The sequence below is a fragment of the Panthera leo genome, chromosome D4 (assembly GCF_018350215.1).
Source record: "Panthera leo isolate Ple1 chromosome D4, P.leo_Ple1_pat1.1, whole genome shotgun sequence".
In the NCBI taxonomy this organism is placed as follows: Eukaryota; Metazoa; Chordata; class Mammalia; order Carnivora; family Felidae; genus Panthera; species Panthera leo.
The window spans coordinates 6,076,287-6,098,556 of NC_056691.1; the positions used below are offsets into that span (position 1 = coordinate 6,076,287).

At 47.8% G+C, this 22,270-nt stretch overlaps 1 protein-coding gene across 2 annotated transcripts in view; it reads left to right on the forward strand.

Annotated features, from left to right (window-relative positions):
• Positions 1-976: 976 nt before the first annotated feature.
• The window catches only part of ERMP1 (endoplasmic reticulum metallopeptidase 1), a 45,951-nt gene continuing 24,657 nt past the window's right edge, over positions 977-22,270 (forward strand). For both annotated transcript variants that reach the window (XM_042913338.1, XM_042913339.1), the window contains exons 1-6: positions 977-1,399; positions 2,773-3,074; positions 7,359-7,486; positions 8,088-8,193; positions 19,956-20,102; positions 20,811-20,903. In XM_042913338.1, the coding sequence (XP_042769272.1) occupies positions 1,056-1,399; positions 2,773-3,074; positions 7,359-7,486; positions 8,088-8,193; positions 19,956-20,102; positions 20,811-20,903 (1,120 nt within the window). In that variant the 5' untranslated portion in view covers positions 977-1,055. The remainder of the gene's footprint in view (positions 1,400-2,772; positions 3,075-7,358; positions 7,487-8,087; positions 8,194-19,955; positions 20,103-20,810; positions 20,904-22,270) is intronic.

Below are 22,270 nucleotides of genomic sequence, written 5' to 3' on the forward strand. Positions count from 1 at the left end.
CCTGAGACGATCCTGTTGTACAAGGAAAGATGGTGAGCCGGAAAGACAGTGAAAGAGGGCTGTGTGGCTGGAGAGCTGGGAGTAAGGAGCACCGGGTTCCTGGTGGGCCTGAGTCCTGGCCGGGAGCAGACCCCGGGTGATGTACCTTCCCGGCGGCCTCTAGGCTCACAGTCTTGCAACTGCGGCACCTCCCTGCTGGAGACACAGCTTTGAGGCGGCGGGGCTCCCTGCATGGGCAGGCAGAGAGAAACCTAGATGGTCGGGAGCATCTGCAGGAAAACCAGGGCTCCGCCTCTTGGTGACATGGAGGGAGGAAGAGCTTTCCCCCAACCTTCCTTTCCAGAGTGCCACCCATATTCAGCAGCGGAGCAGAATGCTGTTTTGGGGTCCCACTGAACCGGATGTAAGTTCTTCATCGGTTACCAGTAAGTTTCTCAGCTATTCAGTAGGAATAAAGCAGGATGCTTAGGAGGATCCAACGAGGTCAAGTACGAAAGCGCCAAGCACAGTGCTTGGCTCAGGGCAGATACTCAGCAAATAAGGGCTGTCATTTTTCTTCATCTGTTAAACGGAGACCGTGACAGTGCTGGTTGCCCGGCTTGGTCAGAAGATGCGTGTTTGGATTGCGTATGTGGAAATGTTAGGCTGGGCCTCCGGGGCGCAGTCCTACTTCTGATTTTAAGAGCCAGGAGCTGACTTTTCCCAGCGCCCGTCCTCAGAACCTGCCCGGTGCACCGTGTGCATCCTCTGAAAAGCGACCTCCCGCTTTTTTTCCAGGTTCCTGGGTAGCTTTCCGTTTGGGAACCTCCGTCCCCCACCAGGCAGAGCCGCCCTGCGGGAGCGGGCGCACCCGGCACGCCCACCCGGGGCCGCCCCGCCGCGGTGCCCGCCGGCGCCGGCCCTCAGAGGCTGGGTCGCGGCGGGCCGGGCCAATCAGAATAAGTTTGGCCCTCTACAGTTTCCGTCCGCTCACTAGGAGGCGCTGCGGCGGCCGCGGCTGCTCCCGGGGCCGTCGCGGGCCGGAGCGGTGGGGCTGGGGGTGAAGGCTCGTGGCCATGGAGTGGGCTTCGGAGTCGGCGGCCGTGAGGCGGCACCGCGTCGGCGGGGAGCGCCGGGACGGCCCGGCGGCCGCGCCCCAGCCCGGGAGGGAGGCCCTGGCGCCGGAGCCGCCGGCGGACGCGGGCGGCGGCGGCGGCGGCGGCGGCGCGAGGACGCGGAAGCGGAGCGCGGGGGGCGACGCGAGCCGGGGCGCGGGGACCGGACTGTCCGAGGCGCGCGCCGCGCTGGGGCTGGCGCTCTACCTGCTCGCGCTGCGGGCGCTCGTGCAGCTCTCGCTGCAGCAGCTCGTGCTGCGCGGGGCCGCCGGGCGCCCCGGGGATTTCGACGCACGCCAAGCCAGGTACCCGCCGCTCCCGCCCGGCCCGCGCGTCTCCTCCGCCGCGGCGGCGGTTGGGTCCCGGGCTCCGCACCTGCGTGCGCCCGCCCCGCGGGACCGCCCGGGCTCGCCGGCGCCGCGCGGCCGCACGTGGGGCGGGGCGGGCCCCGCGCGCCCCTCTGCCGGAGTCCCCGCGTGCGGGTCGCGGAGCCGGCGTGGCCCTCTGTGGATCCGGCGGTGCGGTCCGGGGTGGCCCGGGGGGCGGATTGCACCGGCCTGTTCGCCCCGGTTCTGCCGGGCGCGTGGAGGGTTGGCAGTCGTCCCCCGTCTTCTGGAGCAACTTCCACTTTTTAGTCGCCTTCCTGCATTCCGTATGAAATGGGGAGTGGAATTTGTGTGTCTAGACCGTTTGATAAATTCGGTTTGGGTGGGGAGGTGATAATGGGGATAACGCGGTGCTCTTAACTTCCGGAGGGTCACGGTCCTCACCTGTAAGCCGTGGGGGCTTCCGGAGGACTGCACCTTCAAAATTCTACCATTTCGGGGGTTCTCAGATTCCTGGAGCGTGTCCTTGGGCCCCTGGTGTGTAAGATCTGGTGGTTTTCTTTGCTTTTGTTTTAAATTCAAGAAGAGACCTTTAAAGGTATTGTGACCCTAAGTAGGTCAAAGCTCCTAAAATCACAAGCTAGCATAGTTTTCAGCAGCCTCGGTGTTTTCAAAACTTTGGAATACAAAGTGCCGGAAGCTTATTTTCTTAAAGACGTTCTGGCGCACACCTCCCCCACTCCCTTTTTGCCCACTTGGAATGTAGTGAAAAGATAACACGTTCCGTTTTGTTTTGTTTTGTTTGTTTTAGGGGTAGGGTTGGCTTGGGCCTGAATTGTTATTAGGCTCAGTGTGCACACCGTGGAGAGGGCTGAGTCCATTCTCATCAATCGGAAGTTTGTTTTTGTTTTTGTTTTTGCTTATTTAACCTCTTGACTTATTTGTCTTTGCTCATCGGCTTCTGCTACTTAGAATCAGTAACTCTCCAGGGCGAAGCTCAGTGAGGCCGGATTCTGTCTGTCCAGCCTGCTGCAGCCACACGTTTTGAGTCGAGTCCCTAGTCTTTGTATTGGCTTGATATGGGGATAGGAAGAATTTGGGAGCGGGGCGGATCTTGAAAACTGAAAGGAGGAACTCACAGAAGGCATAATAAACAGATGGAACTTTACAAGGGATTTTTCACAGAGTACCTGAAATAATAAAAGCTTTTTTGTATGTGAGAGGTCACAGAACTGGCTTTTGCCGGGGGGTGAGGGGGGGATGGAGGGGAGGTCAGGAAAAGTTGCCTCGTGTTAAGCATCCATTTCAAGCCTGGCACGCCTTGTCATCATCGTTCTTTTGGTTTCTTCCAGGGATTATCTTGAACACATCACATCCATTGGCCCCAGGACTACAGGAAGTCCAGAAAACGAGATTCTGACCGTCCATTACCTCTTGGAACAGATTAAACTGATTGAAGTTCAAAGCAGCAGCCTTCACAGGATTTCAGTAGATGTCCAACGGCCCACCGGCTCCTTTAGCATTGACTTCTTGGGAGGTTTTACAAGCTACTATGACAACATCACCAACGTCGTGGTAAAGCTGGAGCCCAGGGACGGGGCCCAGCATGCTGTCCTGGCTAACTGTCATTTTGACTCCGTGGCCAACTCCCCAGGTACGTACCTGACTTTCAGTCATTTTGGAGTTGGACTTGAGTACACCCAGAGAGCTTACCAACCCCCAAGCTGCTTGGGCAGTTGTAGGGCACCATTTTGGGGGGGTTGTATTATTTTTTTGACAAACCTGTTTTTCATCGTGATGGAATTGAAGATAATTAGAATAGTATCATTTAGTTTAAGATCCAAACCTTCACTGTTCTCTCAAGTGCTTTCTTTCTTTCTTTCTTGGGACATTAGGGCCAGCAGCCCAGTGACTGTACAGGGAGCAGATCACAGCTGCCTTGCCAGGGTGCAGGAGTGTGTCCCTGAGTCCTGGGGTTAGGTTCTGCCGCATCCAGTGTTTACTCAGCTCCGTGGTGTAGGAGGCTGTGGGCATTTGGGATGAAGGAATAGGTTTCGCCTTCAAGGGAGGGAGGGCTTCCGGGGACGGCTTCCCTAGCAGAGTCTGTCGCCCTGGAAAGTGAGGATTTGGGCCCACTGGGGATGCCATACTCTTAGAAGAGCTCATCGATCCACAAATCTTGCTGTGAAAATACTTTGGCACAATGGAATACTTGATGTTCAGGACGGTGCCTGACACGATAAAACATTCGTAGAATGAAGGAGAGTTCCCTAAATTGAAGTTCCATTTTTTAAAATAAGATTCACAAGAGAAATGTGTGCAGTAGCTAGATTTGAAGTAGGGACAGATGGAAAATAGTAGCATTTTGCAGTGGAATCCTGGCACTTTAGAGATGGAGGAAATGAGATAGTGTCTGGTGCTGTCCGGTTCAGCCCTGTCTTTTGTCACAGGAATAAACTTAGCTGGTCACCACTGATCAGAGACAGGTGGCACCAGAGGCTGCGGTTCTGGCCAGCCAATTATTTGAGCTACATTTGAAAGGAAGGAGAGCATAGTTAAGTTCCTTTTGGCAAAATACCTAACCTCTTCTCTGCTCCATTTCTGATCTGCAAAATGGAGATTAATTCCTAATAATTGTTACTTGACTGTAATATTTCTGGATTGCTCGAACGCATAGCAGGCTCAAAGGACTATCCAGATATAAAAGATAAAACACAAGATACAAAAGTTATACAGAAGGTAGAATTTATTTGCTTGATGAAATGACTCACACCAGGGTTTCTTTAATCAGAAAGCTTGCCAACTGCATTTAGAAGGTAACGTGCTTTTTCGAGTGTCCGTGTATAGATACCTGCTTTATAAAGTCACAAATACCTTTGTGTGTGCTAGGGAAACCAGTAGTCCTTCATGCCTGTTTCAGAGAAGCTGTAAAATCAGTGTCCCCCTACGCCCACTATTATAACGCTTAAATTCTTGGGTGGGACAGATTAACACCAGGGTTATTTAAGAGCATTATAAAAGAAAGATGTGTATACGAGTATCAGAAACATGGTGCCAGGTGTTATAAATCACATACATGGAGTCCAGGAATGAAAGAATGGCAATTTTGTGGGTCATTGGAACCCATTTTTAATTAAAATTGTCTACAAATACCTAGCCGACAATCTCAAGGAAATTTCTGTTCATTGCAAATTGTTAAAGAATCCCCATGTTTCACTTAGTTCATCCATTGAAAGGATGTAGGTGATAGTCTATTTTGTGACTGTGCGTTTCAACTTTTTTTTTTTTTTTTTTTTTTTTTTTTTTTTTACACCCTTTCTTCTCACCAGCGTATCTGGAACTTAGGAACTGATACCAATTCGGAGTAATGTTACCCACAGAAAAGCCTTAAGTTTCTTCTTGGTTTTGCTGCACGGTTCCAGGTTGTTGGTAGAAGAGACGTGGAGTTATTTTAGTGGTGGTTTCAATTTCAGGGTTAATTCTAAGTGGAAAGGGATATTGACAAACCACCCAGCCTTTATAGATACTGTCCTCTAACTTGTCTTTGCTTTCTTAAAGGCATTTAACCCTTCTTTAGTCCTGTTCTCAGGTGCCAGAACCATTAAAATAAAGGAAGATAAGTGGACAGTTTAACTTTTTAATCAGCCCTATATATATTTCTTTCAATTTCTCTCTCACTTTGAATAAAAAATTTAGGGGCGCCTGGGTGGCTCAGTCGGTTAAACATCTGACTTCGGCTCAGGTCATGATCTTGTGGTCCATGGGTTCGTGCCCTGCGTCGGGCTCTGTGCTGACAGTTCAGAGTCTGGAGCCTGTTTCGGATTCTGTGTCTCCCTCTTTCTCTGACCCTCCCCTGTTCATGCTCTCTCTCTGTCTCAAAAATAAATAAATGTTAAAAAAAAAAAAATTAAAAAAAAATTTATTGTTTGCTGTTTACATTAAAGTAACTCAGAGTGTCAAAGTGAAAAACCATGAATTTCACTTGGTTGTAGGAATGTGTTACTTCTTACTGAGAGCTACCTATGCTTTCTGCTTGATGGTAATTAGATAATTATTACTTTGGTTCACTTTGATTCAAATGCAACCTGGTGATCACCACCAGGACAAGGACAGCTGATAAGTGGTTTCTCCTTGAGTAGGAATGGGTCTGGAATGGAACAGCCCCAAAATGAGCATTTTAGCCGGCTGCAGAGCCTTTCTTAAATTTGTAAAGAGAAGAAGGAACGATTAGCACTGGATTGGACCACATTTTCTTGTAATCCTCCCGACACACCTCAAATAAACGTCATTGGCCCTGCCCTCCAGACCGACCAGGAGGAAACTGTAGAGTAAATAACAACTAGTACTTACCGCCCAAGTCTTTCTTGCTCGGAAACCCACACTAAATTCTGTAGCACCCTGCCTCCCAATAGGCACACCCAGAAATGCTTCTGCTGGGTTATTACTATGTCTATTTACTTGGCTTACTCTTTAAACTTTTTATTATGGACAATTTCAAACATGTGCAAAACCAGAATTGTTTAACCTGAGCATACCTGTCAGCCCACTTCAAAGGTCCGGTCTGGTTTCTTTCCCCTCTGCAACCCTTGAGAATTTTGAAGCAGATCTCAGCTGTACTCAGTCCTCTGTATTTCAGTCTGCTCCCACCCAAAGATAGGATTTGTTTTGGGCATGCTCGTAACACCATGAATTATCTCACCTAAAAAGTAAAAACTTACCGAGAATTCCCCAATATCCTCAAATGTCTAGTCTACCTGTTACAGTGCTTTTAAAAAATCAGGGTATTAAAGTCATCTTTATAATCATGTTTAATTAATATACGAAGTGTCTGAGTCAAGAAGAAGTGAAGTGCTTTGATGAGGTCCTCTGCAGATTTCTCAGCACGGGGACCAGGGAGGCTCTTCGGGTCATTGGTCTCCTCTCCTGTGTCTTACTAGATTTGATGTCGTGTCTGTACTTTTTCATCACATGATCCCCTTCATCACATAATCTTCACAAAATGCTCTGTCACCCAGACCACCCGCTCTGTGAAAGTGGAGTGACGTGCAGCTTTGTGATCCTGGCAGGAAAAGAAGCAGGAAGGTCGTGGTGGTGCGGGAGATGATGGAGGAAGCCAGAACCCCAGAAGTGAGAATACCCCAGGGGGTGTGGAGTGAGGACGAAGGGTGGACCAGATTGCCCGGGCTTGAGGGAATGCGGGTTTTCAGTTAACTGAGATCCTGCCTGGTTGATGGTTCAACAGATAGGAGTCAAGTGACTGCTCTCGGCTGGGGACGGTTCTAGACCAGTCAGCAGGCCGACCGGATGAGGATCCCCGTCGTCATGGAGTGAGGCGGCGCGGGCCAGTGCCCTTGTCAGCTGGCAGTGACAGATGTGCTTGTGGTCTTGCAGCCAGTGTTGTGCTTTCTTTCTTTTTTTTTTTTTAAAGTGTCTTGTTTATTTTTGAGAAAGAGAGAGAGAGTGCAAGTGGGGAAGGGAGAGAAAGGGACGGAGGGTCTGCAGCAGGCTTTGTGCTGACGGCAACGAGCCCGATAAGGAGCTTGGGCTCACCAGCCGTGAGGTCATGACTGGAGCTGGAGTCTGACACTCAACCGACTGAGCCAGCCAGGCGCCCCGTGGTGCTTTCTTGACGAGAAAACCGTTCCTAGCCATGACGGTTCACCCCATAAAAGTTTTACGATCTGAGAAGCGGGGCTCCCGGGTGGCTCAGTGGGTTGAGGGTCCGACTCTTGATTTCGGCTCAGGTCATGACACCAGGGTCGTGGGATTGAGCCCCGCGTTGGGCTCCTCGCTGATCACGGAGCCTGCTTAAGATTCTGTCTCTCCCTCACCCTCTGTCCCTCCCCCTTGCTCTTGGCACGCTCTCTCTCAAATAAAAAATAAATGTAAAACAACCAACCTTCAGTCTGAGAAGCAAATCTTTCTTTCTGATTCGAAGGTGCCAGCGATGATGCAGTGAGCTGCTCGGTGATGCTGGAAGTGCTCCGTGTCTTGTCGACGTCTTCAGAAGCCCTGCGTCACGCTGTCATATTTCTCTTTAATGGTGCCGAGGAAAACGTCTTGCAAGTGAGAGTTTACTCTCTTCAGTACTAGACCTGAGCAACGATGACGACAGTAGCTCGCGCTTAGGCATTTCGCTCATGCTTTTGAGTGGCATCGTAAAACGATGTGCAAAAGAAACACCGTCCGTGGCGGTGCTGTAAAAACCCCGCAGCCGCCGTGTACACGGGTTCGGTACTCGCACACTCACGTCACCTTGTCAGCGTTTGAGTCCCGCAGGGGCTTTGTGATGGCGTAATTAAACATGGCAGGTTTTCTGTGACCCCGGGGCGTCAGGGAGGTTTCGAGGCAGGCACGCAGCATGCGGATTGTCCTTTCTCTTCTGTTGGTTTGCCCGGCCTCACACTTCCTGCGGGTGTTGTTCGGCACCGCTCGCGGAAGTCGGGCTGCCTTCGGCGATGGCGACTTTCCACTCAGCAAGCTGCACGCAGCCAGTGTGCGTAGAGACACAGATCGGTGTCTTCAGGTCCTGCCTTTGAAAAAAACGATTATTTTCCTCTTCTTCCCCTTATCAACGTAGACCTTCTGTCTTTAAAATAAACCAAAGAAAGACTTTGATAATTTAAGATTGTTTCACCTACATCTGTTTTATTTCCTTCTTATTCAGGCCAGTCATGGTTTCATAACTCAGCACCCTTGGGCCAGCCTGATTCGTGCATTTATTAACCTGGAGGCAGCGGGCGTGGGAGGGAAAGAGCTTGTGTTCCAAACAGGTACGTGAGCCGTATTTTACATTTTAATGCAGTTGCCTCGTGTACTTTAATGCAGTTCTCGTATTTGCGGAAGTGGAAGTTCTTCAAACATAAGGAATTTCCCTAATGAAAGAATGTTCTTTTTGGAGCGTGAGGTAGTCTGTGTTTGTCGTCGTCGGGAGTTTTTAACAAGGTGATATGACCAGCCCCTGACACTCCCACTGCGCTAATCACATGTCACGTGTGTGCAAAGCCTCGTATGTTTGTCATGTCGCTTAATCCTCAAAGCAGCCTGAGGGAGAAGTACGGTCGTTACCGTCGTTTTGCAGATGGGAAGACCAAGGCAGGAGACATCTCAGGCGGCCCGGGGTTTCACAGCTGGGAGCAGGCACAGCGGGGTTGGACCTGGGTGGTCCTGACCCGTGTTCTTAACCACCAACCAGATTGTCATGTAGGCGGTGGACTTACCTGTGTCCATTATGGATGATTACGATATAAGTAATATTAAACGACGGTCATTTCCTGAATTGAAATGAGGAAAAGGGCTTTAAATTTATCTTTGAGTTAATTTGAATGTGACAGAGTTCAGTAATACTTTAGCCAGAGAAATGTTTTTAATTTCTAAAGGATAACAAGATTATAAATTACAAGGGGAACATCCATTAAGTTAGTATCATCTGTCATCTTTTTTTTTTTTTGAGAGAGCACGCAGGGGAGGGGCAGAGAGAGAGGAGAGAGGGAAAAAGAATCCCCAGCAGGCTCCACGCTGCCAGCACAGAGCCCAGTTCAGGACTTGAACTCACAAACGTGAGATCATGACCTGAGCCAAAGTCAAGAGTCACGCTTAACCCGACTGAACCACCCAGGCACCCCTGTCATTTTCTTTGTCTTTAAAAAAAATTTTTTTTTTTAATCTTTATTTCAGAGAGAGAGAGGGAGGGGCAGAGAGAGAGGGAGACACAGAATCGGAAGCAGGCTCCAGGCTCTGAGGTGTCAGCACAGAGCCTGATGTAGGGCTTGAACTCACAAACTGCGAGATCATGACCTTAGCCAGAGTCGGACGCTTAACCGACTGAGCCACCCAGGCGCCCCAGCCCCTGTCATCTTTCTTAACAGAGTTCAAAGCTCTGGGCTTCCTAAAATCTGATCTGGGAAGTTTCCTGCCATTTCCCCTCTGTGTTAGGAATTTGGATAGTGCATTGTAGCTGGACAGACGGCATCTGGTAGGCGTTCTACAATGAGGGGTCTGAGATGGGCCAGGAAAAGTGAGTAAGCAGATGGAGAACTCGGTTTTTAGTGCCCTCTACACACACGGTATCAGTTAAGATGCGCTGAGTGCCGAGTACGTCTTTATATACAAGCTGAACAGAACCGTATTCTAATATTCTCCAACCAACTTATCTTAGACTTTCACTGTTTAAAATGGTTGTATGTTTTAGGGGCGCCTGGGTGGCGCAGTCGGTTAAGCGTCCGACTTCAGCCAGGTCACGATCTCGCGGTCCATGAGTTCGAGCCCCGCGTCAGGCTCTGGGCTGATGGCTCGGAGCCTGGAGCCTGTTTCCGATTCTGTGTCTCCCTCTCTCTCTCTGCCCCTCCCCTGTTCATGCTGTCTCTCTCTGTCCCAAAAATAAATAAAAAACGTTGAAAAAAAAAAAATTTAAAATGGTTGTATGTTTTAGGCCAGCTAACCTCTGAGAATCTCAAGGTCACGAGATGAGGAGCAAAGCGCTCCTTTCTTTCTGACTCAGACCTTCCTGTGTGTTCTCACGCCTCCGCTGACTACTGAGAAGGAGCTGGTCTTAGTATCCGTAGGGCTCAGCAGATGCCACACTCTTACCCGGCCCCTCTAGTTCTGGGGTTCAGTCAGGATAGGAGGACTGCTTGGTGTAACAACCACCAGGTCAAAAAGCAGCAAGAGAAGATTCCGTAAGCAGAGCTGACGTCGCGTCTGTCCTCCGGCGAAAATGTCAGGGCCCTGCACGGGCAGGAGCGCGTCTTCGAATGCTTCCCACCCCCCCCCCCCCCGGAAGTGTGCTGTGTGTCACACGCTCGGCCGTTGTCCCAGCACGCTGGCCCCGTACTCCCGGGACCCGAATCACAGCCGGTCTTAAGGTTTGGTCTGTACCGTTCCTGAATGTATGCTGTGCGTGTGTATAAAAATATATGTTATCCGTATGTAGTCCAGAGAGGTTAAAACACCTCTGCCTAGGGCAGGTTAGATCTAGAGCAACGTTAATTCCTTCATTTCCATGTATCGAGTACTCAGTTTTACTAGGCGTGACTAGCCTATAGTCGGTGTTCTTTTCAGTAAATGTAGATAGTTTTACATAAATTGCACAATTGCATGCATTTTAGATATAATTGTATTGTCTGGAAAGAGTCAAACAAACTGCCCTCAGAGTCCCTGCCGGCCGGGGAGCGTCGCCTGGTGGAGCAGGGGTGGTGTCACTGGAGCAGAGGATGGGGCTAAATGTGAAAATTTTGACCTCTCCGTTGCTTCACGAATTTAGAACCAGAATGTCATTACTGCTTTACTTCTACTCCTTACAGTTTTGTGTACTGTTTGCGTTTTTTGCGTTGCATATGATTACTTTAATAATAGGCAAAGAACAGACTTGTTACCAGTTAGCAGTATGCGGTTGATGCTCGAACCTTGAAGCGCACAGGGCTTAGGGGCACTGACCCCTTGCGTGGTTGAAAATCTGCGTGTAACTCTGGGCTCCCCGAAAGCTAACTAGTGTGGTCTCCTGCAGACCGGAAGCCTAACTGATCAGACAGTCGGTTAACCCCCGCTCTTTGTGTCGTGCGTGTTGTGTATTCTCACAATAAAGCGAGCTAGAGAAAGTGTGGTTAAGAAGATAAGAGAAAATACATTTACAGCATTGCACGTGTTCATTGAAGAAAATCTGCATATAAGTGGGCCCGGTTCAGAGCCGTATTGTTGGAGGACAGACTGTGCACGCAGTTCACGTGCTTCACTCGTGCGGAAAGAAAATCGTCGCACTTGAAAAGTAATGTTTTCCGGAGGGGCATATCCTGCGGGAGGTTTGGAGAGAGTATTTCCCTCCCGTCTCCGAGTTTCTAGGCCGCGTTTCCCTCCAGGTTTGGGGGCTGATCCTGGTGGCTGTAGCGCACACACGCCGGCTCTCCGGGCTCTGACGTTCAGTGCCTTTCCCTGTGTCTCACCGGCGGGTGCCGCCGCCCGGAGCGAGTCAGCCTCGCCTCCACCTTCGACCAGAAGAGGGGAAGGCCTCCAGGATTTGGAGTTCTGCTGGGCTCCTTAAACAGGCACAGGTCCTGTCCTGGGAACTTCTTGCTTAAACCCACGTATTCTCTCTCGTGCTCCATTGTCCCCTCAGAGATTCATTCGGGGTTTTTAGTGACTAGACTGGAATAATCATTACTACCTAATTTTTTTTAAAGGGCCAGACTGCATGAAGGAATGACTTAGCTTATCAGATTAGTGATTTATATCATGACTCAGTAAGGCTGACTTAATAATTCTGAAGGTGTTATAAAATGCATAGATTAAACCAGTTAATATCTGTGCCCTGTGAGAAATTCAGATACTACCAACCTCGAGTAGAAGAAAGCCCAGAAGCCAGGGGGTCACAGACTCCTTTTTTTCTCTGGCGAACAATACCATGCCCTGTGACTCTACTTCCCCCAGATACCCAGTAATTCACCCACTTATGGAAGATTCAGTGGTTTCTAGATCTGTGCACAGAGTTGAGTGCTCATCACCGCAGTCCATTTTAGAATCTCCTTCTTGCCCCAAAGAGAGACCCCGTGCTCTCTCAGTCCACCTTCTTTCAGTTCGTGTGCTATTTTCTAAGGATCAACCGTGTTGTAGCACGTGGGGGTACTTCGTTCTTTTTTATGGCTGAATTACGCCCATTGTATAGACTGGTGGATTTCGTTGATCCATTTGTCAGTTGATGGACATCTGGATTGATTGTACTTCTAGGCTATCGTGGATAATGCTGCTGTGAACGTTTGTGTGTAAGTCTGTGTGTAAGACCTACATCTTCCTTTCTTACGGGGGGATGCCCGGGGCTGAAATTCCCGGTTCGTATGGTAAATTAATGTTTAACTTTTAAAGAAACTGCCCGAGTAAGTAGTGAAGCTTTTATTTCAGAAGAAATGTAAATTCAGATAACAATAAGACTTTTTAAAATGTTATTGATTTATTTGGAATTTTTTGAATTTTAGATTTGCAAAAAGCAGGGAGGCTACTGCCCAGCGCTGATGAATGTAGAGAAACAGGTGGTTGCGTACAGTGCCGGGGGGGAGCGTGGACCGATGCGGTTTGGGGCACTTCGGCCGTAGCGACTGCTTGAAAACACGTGTGGACGCTTCCGTCCCACACATCCACTTGTAGGACTTGATCGTGGAGAAGTGAGTGCACATACGCACACAGATCTGAGTCCTGCGGAGTCTTCTTGGCTTTTAAGAAGACTGAAGAATTGAGAACCCTTTCCAGGTCCACACGTGGGAGACTGCTTGTATTAACGGTGACCTCACATGTTTCCCTCTTCCATCGTTCATTTTCCCCTCCCTGTCGGATCGTTTCCATCTGCACTCGACACGCCTTTCCTCTCTTCTTCGGGAAACCACTTTGACCTCCTTCACCCCCAGACCGCTGCTCATTTCTCTCTTCTCATCTATTGCAAACTCCTTCAGGAGTGGAATTCTTTGTCCTGCTGGGCTCCCGGCACGCCCAGCACAGGCTCTAGTCGGACGACCCGCGTTCAGATCCCCCCGGAGCACACGCCCTCGGCGAGCAACCTCGAACAAGTCACACGGTGCTCCGTGCTTTAGTCCCTCGTCTGTAAAGCTGGGGTGGTGGTAGCGCCCGCTCCTCGAGAGTCTTCGCCACCGCGTGAAATCCTCAGCTCCGGAATCTCTCCTCTGAGGGCTCCCTTTGCCTTGTTTGTCCTTTGGGGAGTGTCTCACCCAGGAGCCGACTGACTTGCCCGTCTGTCTTCCTTTTTACACCAGAGCTTGACCTGGCAGCCTCAGCAGGTGATCAGTGAGAGGCCGGAGCGGGGCTGGAGCTCTCTAAGCGGGTGAAGGCCGGGTAGTGGATATTTAAAACTGTAAATTTCTTTCCTGCTGACAGGTCTTACGTTTTTTACAGGTTTTTTCTCCTAATGTTTATTCATTTTTGAGAGACAGAGACAGAGCACGAGTGGGGTTGGAGAAGAGAGAGAGGGAGACACAGAATCTGAACAGGCTCCAGGCTCTGAGCTGCCAGGACGTAGCCTGACGTGGGGCTTGAACTCACGAACCACGGGATCGTGACCTGAGCCAGAGTCAGAACTTTGACTGAGCCACCCGGGTGCCCCTGCAAGTATTTTTTATGGCACGATGCAGAAGATGAACTTAACATCTTAAGCGTCTCTGTCTTATATCGTGAAAGAAAAGCATGCAGCTCTGCGTGTTTAGCCTGAGGGGTTTTTATAAACTGAATATAATCCTGTGAGCAGAACCCACATCAAGACTAAGAGTATTGCCCGTACTCGAGAAGCCTCCCCTGCGACCTTTCCCAGCCTTTCCTCCCAGCAGGGTTACGGCTATCCTGACTTCTGTCTTAACAGGTTTAACTTTGCTTGTATTTGCACTTTCTCCAAATGGACTCGCGCACGGTTTTCCCTTACGTATGGCTTCCTTTTTCATTCAGCGGCATGTCTGTAAGATGCATCTGTCTTGTGTGTGGCAGACTTCTTTTTTATTGCTAAATACTGTTCCAGTGATGAGAGTGTCCACTCTACTGGTGATGTTAGATCGTGGGTTTTGGCCCTTAGGGATGGTGCTGTTGTGAACTTTCTCGCGAACGTCTTTTGGTACACGTGTGCGTGTATGCTCACTTCTGAGTAGAATTAGTGAGTCACCGCGTGTGCATCTGCTCGGCTTTGCTAGATAACTGCCATACCTAGATGTGAAAATCCTAAATAAAATATTAGCGAACTGAATCCAGCAACGTGTGTGTGCGTGTGTATGTGTGTATACGTGATGTTTTCCAACAGAGTTGAGCTCATTCCAAGAACACGAGATGTTTTTTCCCCTTAAGTTTCGGGTTTCCAAAATGATTCAATATTTGCACATACTGCAAAGTGATCACCACAATAAATTTAGTTAATATCCATCTTCATAGTTACAATTTTTTTTCTTGTGTTGAGACCTTTTAAGATCTATTCTTCTAGCAGCATCAGTATGGTACAGTATTATTACCTGCGGTCAGCCTGCTGTGCGCACCATCCCCGGGACTGACTGACGTCATAACCTCGACTTTGTACCTTTCCATCACCTCCACCCATTTCAGCCACCCCCCAGCCCCCACTTCCGGCAGCTGTCAGTCTGTTCCTTGTATCTATGAGTTTGGGTTTTTGTTTAGATACCACATATAAGAGAGGTCATATGATATTTATTTTTCTGTATGACCTATTTTGTACAGTGCCCTCAAGGTCTATCCGTCCTGTCGCAAATGGCAAGATTCCCTTTTTCACGGCTGAATACCATCCCGTCGTACACATATTCCACGTTTTCTTTATCCATTCGTCCATCGATGGACACTTAAGTTATTTCCATATCCTATCGTAGATAATGCTGCAGTGTCCGTGGGGATCCACACGGTTTTCCAGAGTGGCTGCTCCAGTTCACGTTCCCACCAGCAGTGCACAGGGTTCCCTTTTCTCCGCATCCTTGCCAGCACTTGTTATCTCGTGTCTTTTTGGTAAAAGCCATTCTAACAGGTGTGCAGTGATAACTCGTGGTTTCAGTTTGCGTTTCCCTGATGATTAGTGATGGTGAGCCCCTTTTCGTGTACCCGTTGGCTATCTGGATGTCTCAATTTGGAAACGTATCTCTTCAAATCTTTTGCCCAGGTTTTAATTGGATTTTTTTTTTTTTTTTTTTTTTTTGGCCACTGAGTTGTAGGAGTGCTTTATATATTTTGGATATCTACCCTTTATCAAGATATAGGATAGGCAAATATTTTCTCCCATTCTGCCGATTGCCTTTTAATTTTGTTGGTTTCCTTTGCTGTGAAGAAGCTTTTTAGCTTGACATATTTCCATTTATTTAACTTTTGTTGCCTTCGCTTTTGGTGTGAAATGCAAAAAATCATTGCCAAGACCAATGTCAAAGAACATTACTAAACCCGCATTGTTTGTTTGGTTTTTTTTTAATGTTTATTTTTGAGAGAGAGAGGGAGACATGGAATTTGAAGTGGGCTTTGGGCTCCAACCTGTCAGCACAGATCATATTTTACATGACCTAAGCCGAAGTCAGACGCTTAACTGATTGAGCTACCCAGGTGCCCCTAGCTTTGGGTTTTATGTTCAAATCTTTAATCAGTCTTGAGTTCATTTTTGTGTATGATGTCAGAGTGGTCCAATTTCATTCTTTTGCGTGTGGCTGTCCAGTTTTCGCAACACCATTTATTGAAGAGATTGTTCTTTCCCGGTATATGTATGTTCTTGGCTCTTTTCACATAAATCGATTGAACGTGTACGTGTGGGTTTATCTCTGGGCTCTCTCTTCTACTCCACTGATGTGTATCTGTTTTTATGCCAGTGCCTTACTGTTTTGATTACTGTGGCTTTGTAGTATCGTTAGAAATCAGGAAGTGTGGTGCCTCCAGCATTGTTGTTCTTAAGATTGTCTTGGCTATTCATAGTCTTCTGTGCTTCCATACAGATTTTTAATTGTTCTATTTCTGTGAAAAATGCCATTGGAATTTTGATAGGGATCGTGTTGAATCTGTATATTGTTCTGGGCATTATGGACATGTTAACAGTATTAGTTCTTCTAGTCCCTGAACGTGGAATATCATCTTTCCATTTATCTGTGGAAGTAAATAATCTTCATATTCTCTCATTAATGTCTTAAAATTTTTCAGTGGACAGGTCTTTAACCTCCTTGGTTAAGTTTATTCCTAGGTATATTATTATTTTTGTTGCAATTATAAGTGGGATTTATTTTCTTAATTTCTCTTTCTCACACTTCATCATTAGTGTAGAGAAATGTAACTGATTTTTGTATATAGATTCTATATCCTGCAACTTTAGTGAATGGTTAAATGAGAATGGTTTAATATTTGAAAATCAATCTATTTCACACATTACCAGAATAAAAGAGAAAAACCATCTCAATTGATAATCTCAATATAATCATCTCAGTAGGTAAAGAATAAGGATATGTCCCTTCATAACAGTACATTTATGATGTTCATAGAATATGACAATATAAAACCGTTATTTAGTAGATGATTTCCAATAATGACCTAGTTTTTTTTTTTTTTTTTAAAGTTTATTTATTTTGAGAGAGGGAGAACACGATCAAGGTAGGGGCAGAAAGAAAGGGAGAGAAAGAGAATACCAAGTGGGCTTTGTGCTGTCAGTGCAGAGCCTGACTTGGGACTTGAACTCATGAACCCCAAGATCAGGCATGACTTGAGCTGAAACCGGGAGACACTTCACCAACTGAGCCACCCAGGCACCCCTATTTTTGTGTTTGTTTTTTTTTTTTAAATCAGAGCTCTAATCCAGGATCAAATAGCATTTTATTGTCATGTTTTATTAGCTATATCACAGTGATTCTATAACACACACATCACAAATACAGAAGTGTAAAACTTAGTCATGGTGAGGTGCATACCTCTGAGCCCCAGGTGAGAAGCCCGGCTCCTGTCACACCCTCCAGGTGGCTGTCACCTGCCCCTTCTCAGATACAGCACCTGCCCTCTCACCTCAGAGTGGCATTATCGTCCTGCTATTCAGGATATTCTCTTTTCTAGTTTAGCTTTGCCTGTTTTTCATATGGTTTTCATAGTATTTTATTTAAAAATTTTTTAACGTTTATTTTTGAGAGAGAGAGAGCACGCACATGTGTGAATGAGCGGGAGAGGGTTGTGGGGAGTGGGGGAGACACGGAATCCAAGCAGGCTCCAAGCTCTGAGCTGTCAGCACAGAGCCTGATGCGGGGCTCGAACCCACGAAGCGTAAGATCATGACCTGAGTCAAAGTTGGGCGCTCCACTGACTGAGCCACCCCGGTGCTCCTTCATAGTATTTTAATAGTATACCTTTGGTTATTAACATCTAATTGTAATAGTAATAGTATTTTAACATGGTAAGATTTGATCACCTAGGTTTTCTCACCGCTGTTTCCCTTTCTCCTTTCACATCTGTGTCCTCCGTGCATCCTGTCGGAGGCATCTCCTGTCTGTCTGGCCACTGATGATGGTAACTTCTGGTCATTTGATGATGGTATTTGCCAGGTTTTTCTAACTGCTTTCCCCTTTGTGATAGGCCCTCTGAGACTGTACCTACCTTGTTTCTCGTGAGACTTTGATCCTGTTTCGGCAGACATTGAGATTCTTGCTCCAAAGCATTTCTACGTGATGTTAGCCGGCTATTAAGAGTTCTGGCTCCATCGTTTCGTCTGTAGCTATTAGTTGGAGTTCTCGAAGACTTTCTGTTCTCCCTTGTTTGTGTATTTATTTCCATGTTTCATGTGTTTTTATTTTATGGATGATGTATTCTGTTGCTGCCATCTTAACGCGTGAATTGTCTCCAGTTAGGCCAGCGGTAGCCCCTTCCCCTGCAGCTTGCGTCCTTCGGAGGTGCTTCTTGGAGCACTTCTCACTCCCGGCACGACTACTTTTGTACTTTCCCAGCTCCGGAGCTGGGGTTAGCCATTTCCTAAGGAGACCTCCTTTTAGTGGATAATGGTATTCGGAAGCAAAGATCTTGCTGGGTGGTAGGGTAGTTCTGATTTTAACTTTTTTTTTTTTTGAGGAACTTTCATACTGTTTCCACAGCAACGACGTGGATGCAACTAGAGTATATTATGCCAAGCGAAATAAGTCAGAGAAAGACAAATATCCTGTGATTTCACTCATACTTGGAATGTGAGAAACAAAACAGATGAACACAGGGGAAGGGAAGCGCACATCAGATAAAAACAGAGAGGGAGACAAACCATAAGAGACTTAAATACAGAGAACAGACCGAGGGTTGCTGGCACGGTGTTGGGTGGGGGACAGGCATCAAGCAGGGCACTCGTTGGGATGAGTACTGGGTGTTGTCTCTCAGCGAGGAATCACTGGGTTGTATGTTAACTAACTAGAATTTAAATAAAACATACTGGTGTCAAAAGAGAAAAAAGCAAAGATCTTAATGCTAGGTCTATTTTTTTTTCTTTGTATTTATCCTGCTTGGGGTTTATAGAACGTTTTGAATTCATAGTTTGATGTTTTCTATGACTTTTAGAAAATTATGGGCTGTTACTTCTTCAGAACGTTGCTTCTGCTCCATTCTGTGTCCTCTTTTTTCTGGAACTAACTGTGCCACATATGTCTCTTACATACATTTCTATATTTTCCATCCTTTTTTTTTTTTTTCTTTCTATGTCCTAATTCTGTCGCTCTATAATCCTTTCTTCCGCTGTGTTTAACCTGGTAGTAAACCATCTATTAAAATTCTTAACATCAGTTTTTATAGGGTTTCCATTTGACTCCTTTTTTTTTTTTTTTTTTGATAGATTGCACTTGTAAAATTCTTGCTGTGTTTCTGAAAATATTCATCATAGTTTTAAAATCCGTGTCTGGTGACGAGTATCTGGGTCACCTGGGCATTTGGTTTTGTAGTGTTACACTCCACCCCATCTCCACCTTTTATGATCATTTTTTCAGTAGGAAAGCAATTTGATTATTTGTTTATAAAGTTATAAACATCTTGATATTCTTAGATCGCCTGAAATACAATGACTTGATGTGCCTATCAGAGTCAACTTTTTGCTAAATTTTGTTGGAACAAACAATACCTGAATCTCAGTGGATTACAGCAGCAAAGGCTTATATCTTGTTCGATACGTTTTGGTTCCTGAATAACTGTGCTTACGAACGTTCCGCGGTTTTGTTCCATGTGTGCCCTTCGTTATGGGACCCAGACTAAAGGAGAAGCGTCCGTCAGGGACATATGGATCTCCTGGCCAAAGTCAGCAGGCGGGAGGGACTGTGTGGTGGTCCCTGAGCGTCTTCTCGGCTGAGGGTCATGTTTCTGCACTCACAGTCTGTTGGCCAGAGCAGTTTCCAGGGCCGCACCTGCAGGGAACAGGGTGAGGATGTGGACGTGCTCCTTCTGCGGGAGGCGTGATGAGTCACGTGGGAGGGAGCAGAGAGTAGCCGTGGGCAATAATACAGTTTATCTCACCGTCCCAAGGAAGAATCTCCCGCATTTGAAAAAGCCGTATATGCGTAAAGATGTTATGCGGAATTATGAATAATGATAAAAAATATAAACAGTAGTAATACAAAACTTAGGGTGTTTTCAGAGAAAAGTTGTAGCTATTAAAATGGTAATCGTAGTACCTGGCAACTCAGGAGAGCGTGTTCAGTATGTTAAATGAAAGCACAGCGGACAGACTGCACGTGCCCTGTGAGTACAGCTGTGTACACACAACCGGATGTTTGTAGGACAACTCAAGATGGAAAAGCGACAGTACGTGTCGTAGAAGGATGGACTGTTGTGTGGGTTCTCATTTTTAAACTTAAACCTTTCATAGTGCAGTTACTTCATAATTAAAAATAATTTTACTTTCTGAAAGGTGATTTCTCGTTGTGAAAGTTGCATACGCTTATCAGAGAAGGGTTAGAAAACACAGAAAAAAAGACGAAAACGAAGTCTGGACCTGCCTCCCCAGACCACCGCAGGGCCGTTTTGGGTGTGTTCAAACATGACCACGTTCCCTTGCCTGAGTCCTCGCCTGTCCTTGTAGGTCCTGAAAACCCGTGGCTGGTCCAGGCCTATGTTTCTGCCGCTAAACACCCGTTTGCGTCAGTGGTGGCCCAGGAGGTTTTCCAGAGCGGGATCATTCCTTCAGACACCGACTTCCGCATCTACAGGGATTTTGGGAACATACCAGGTATTTGTCGTGGGCTGTGGTGTGACGGCAATTAACCAGTAGCGAGTTTTGTTTTTTGCGGGTTTGTGAGTAAACGGCTTTTTCTGAAAGCATGTTTTCTACGGGAGAACTGTATATTCTGACTCACTGAAACTGATTTCCTGGTATTTTTTTTTTTTTCCCTTTAAACCCTGGTCTACTTAAATGCTTGCCTTTTCTAGAACATGTCATCTTGCCCCACACTGCGGCAGAACGGGATGGGGGTGGGGGTGGGGGGGGGCAGCTGGTTAGCACTTCATTCCCCACAGGTGGCAGTACCTCCTTGAGGGGCCTTTGACTTTGGCTGTGGTCTGTCTTTGCCAGTTCCCCTGGCGGCTTGTGCCACTGCTGGGAATCTAGAGTTGGGCTTGGCCCGGCAGGGCTGGAAATGACCAAGTGTCGATGGCCTCCTGAGCTCTGTGTTGCCACCCCTTGCCGTGTGACTTACAATGTCTCCCCGACGGGTGTACTTCCTTGGTCATTATGTACCATGGCTACAGATTCTGTAAGAATTTGGAAGAGAATTTATATGGTATTCATTCACAAGTGTGACAAAGCAGTCATGTCACTGCTTCGACGTTTTGTCTTTTTGGAACTTGATACATTAAACAAATAGGCCTAAAGAAAGGTTGATCTTTAAAGTAAAATGATGTGTTTTTTTGTTTGTTTGTTTTTTCCTGTGTGTCTTAGGAATTGACTTAGCTTTTATTGAGAACGGATACATCTATCACACCAAGTACGACACAGCAGACAGAATTCTGACAGATTCCATTCAGAGAGCAGGTTGGTATTCAAATGTAAACTCGTGATCTGTGTTAAGATGGAATGTTAGGGCTGACCTGCAAACCTGTAAATATCCCCGGGGACTGTGCTTCAGGGAGGCGGCCCGGCCAGCCGGTGGTGTGCGTGAGCCGGGTGGGGCTTTGCAGTTAGAGATGAGGGCCCGAATTTTAGCCTTGAAGTCTAGATAAGCAACTAAGAACGTAAGATTGTTGGTGGTGAGGCACTGGAAAGAGAGCGGACCCAGGGTTAACGTAGGATTGCTGAGCAACGGGCATGTAGCCAGAATGGAAGGCATATGTCGGAGGAGGTACAGGCACGTGTCTGGGCAGTTTGCCCAGGTGGAGGAAAGTTCCATCAGTCCAGGTCAGGTATGAGGGCAGGTGAGTGGGTTCTAGAATGAGTGTCAGGACCACACAGGGCAAGGGAGTCCACGTACTTTCAGAGAGGTCTGGAGTAGTCAGCGGAGGGGCGGCTGACTGTGAACCTTAACTCACAAGTTGGTAGGATGTGGCCCCGCCCCGTGTAGAAGAGGATGCTCCGGGCAAGAGCACAGCGAGAGTAGTGTGTGCGCGCGCGTGTGGACCGTCGGTGAGGAGAGTGGAGACTGCGGTCTGAATGGAAGTCGCAGAAGAGCCGCCCGGTCAGAAGGAAGGGACGGGTCAGGTGGCCAGCAGCAGGGACGGCTGCGAAGTGCAGGGCCCAGCCGGCTGGGGAAGGACGTGCCATCGGCTGCAATAGGAACGTGGGGAGGTGACCTGACCCGGAGCAGTCGTGGAGGGGGCAGACGTGAACTCCGTCCGATGGAGACGGGGTCTCCGTGAAGCGGCCCGGTGGAAATCGCACTGTGGCGGGAGAGCGCTCGGCCGAACCGGGGACGCGGGTGTGGGCGTGGAGGACTTGGAGGAAGCCACAAATGCGTGGAGAATGGGAACGGCTTTTGCAACAGGGGACTCAGCCTGAGCTTTTGGGGAAAGCATATCTGAAGGCAGACAAGCCAGTGACAGAAATGCCACGATGAGGTAGTGTGGTGTGTAAGTGGATGGCGGAGGAAGGGGTGGGATGAGCGGCAGGGGGGCCGCCAGTCGGTGGTTCAAGGCCTCTCGCTGCCCCTGTGTTCAGTTCAGACTCCTCCGCTCTGTCGGTGAGCGAACACCTCCGGGGAGTCTGGTTCTGCCCCTGGACTCTCGTTCGGGACTTGATCTGTCCGTGTGGGCGGGCGCTCCCATCGTCCTTCCGTGGTGGCGGCCCGGACGGACGCGCTTGACGGGGAGCGTCTACACAGAAAGGCCTCCCTAACCTCTCAGACTCCACGGGATGCCCGTACTTCTCTTTATTGAGTTGAGACAGAATCGACACTCGTTATCCTT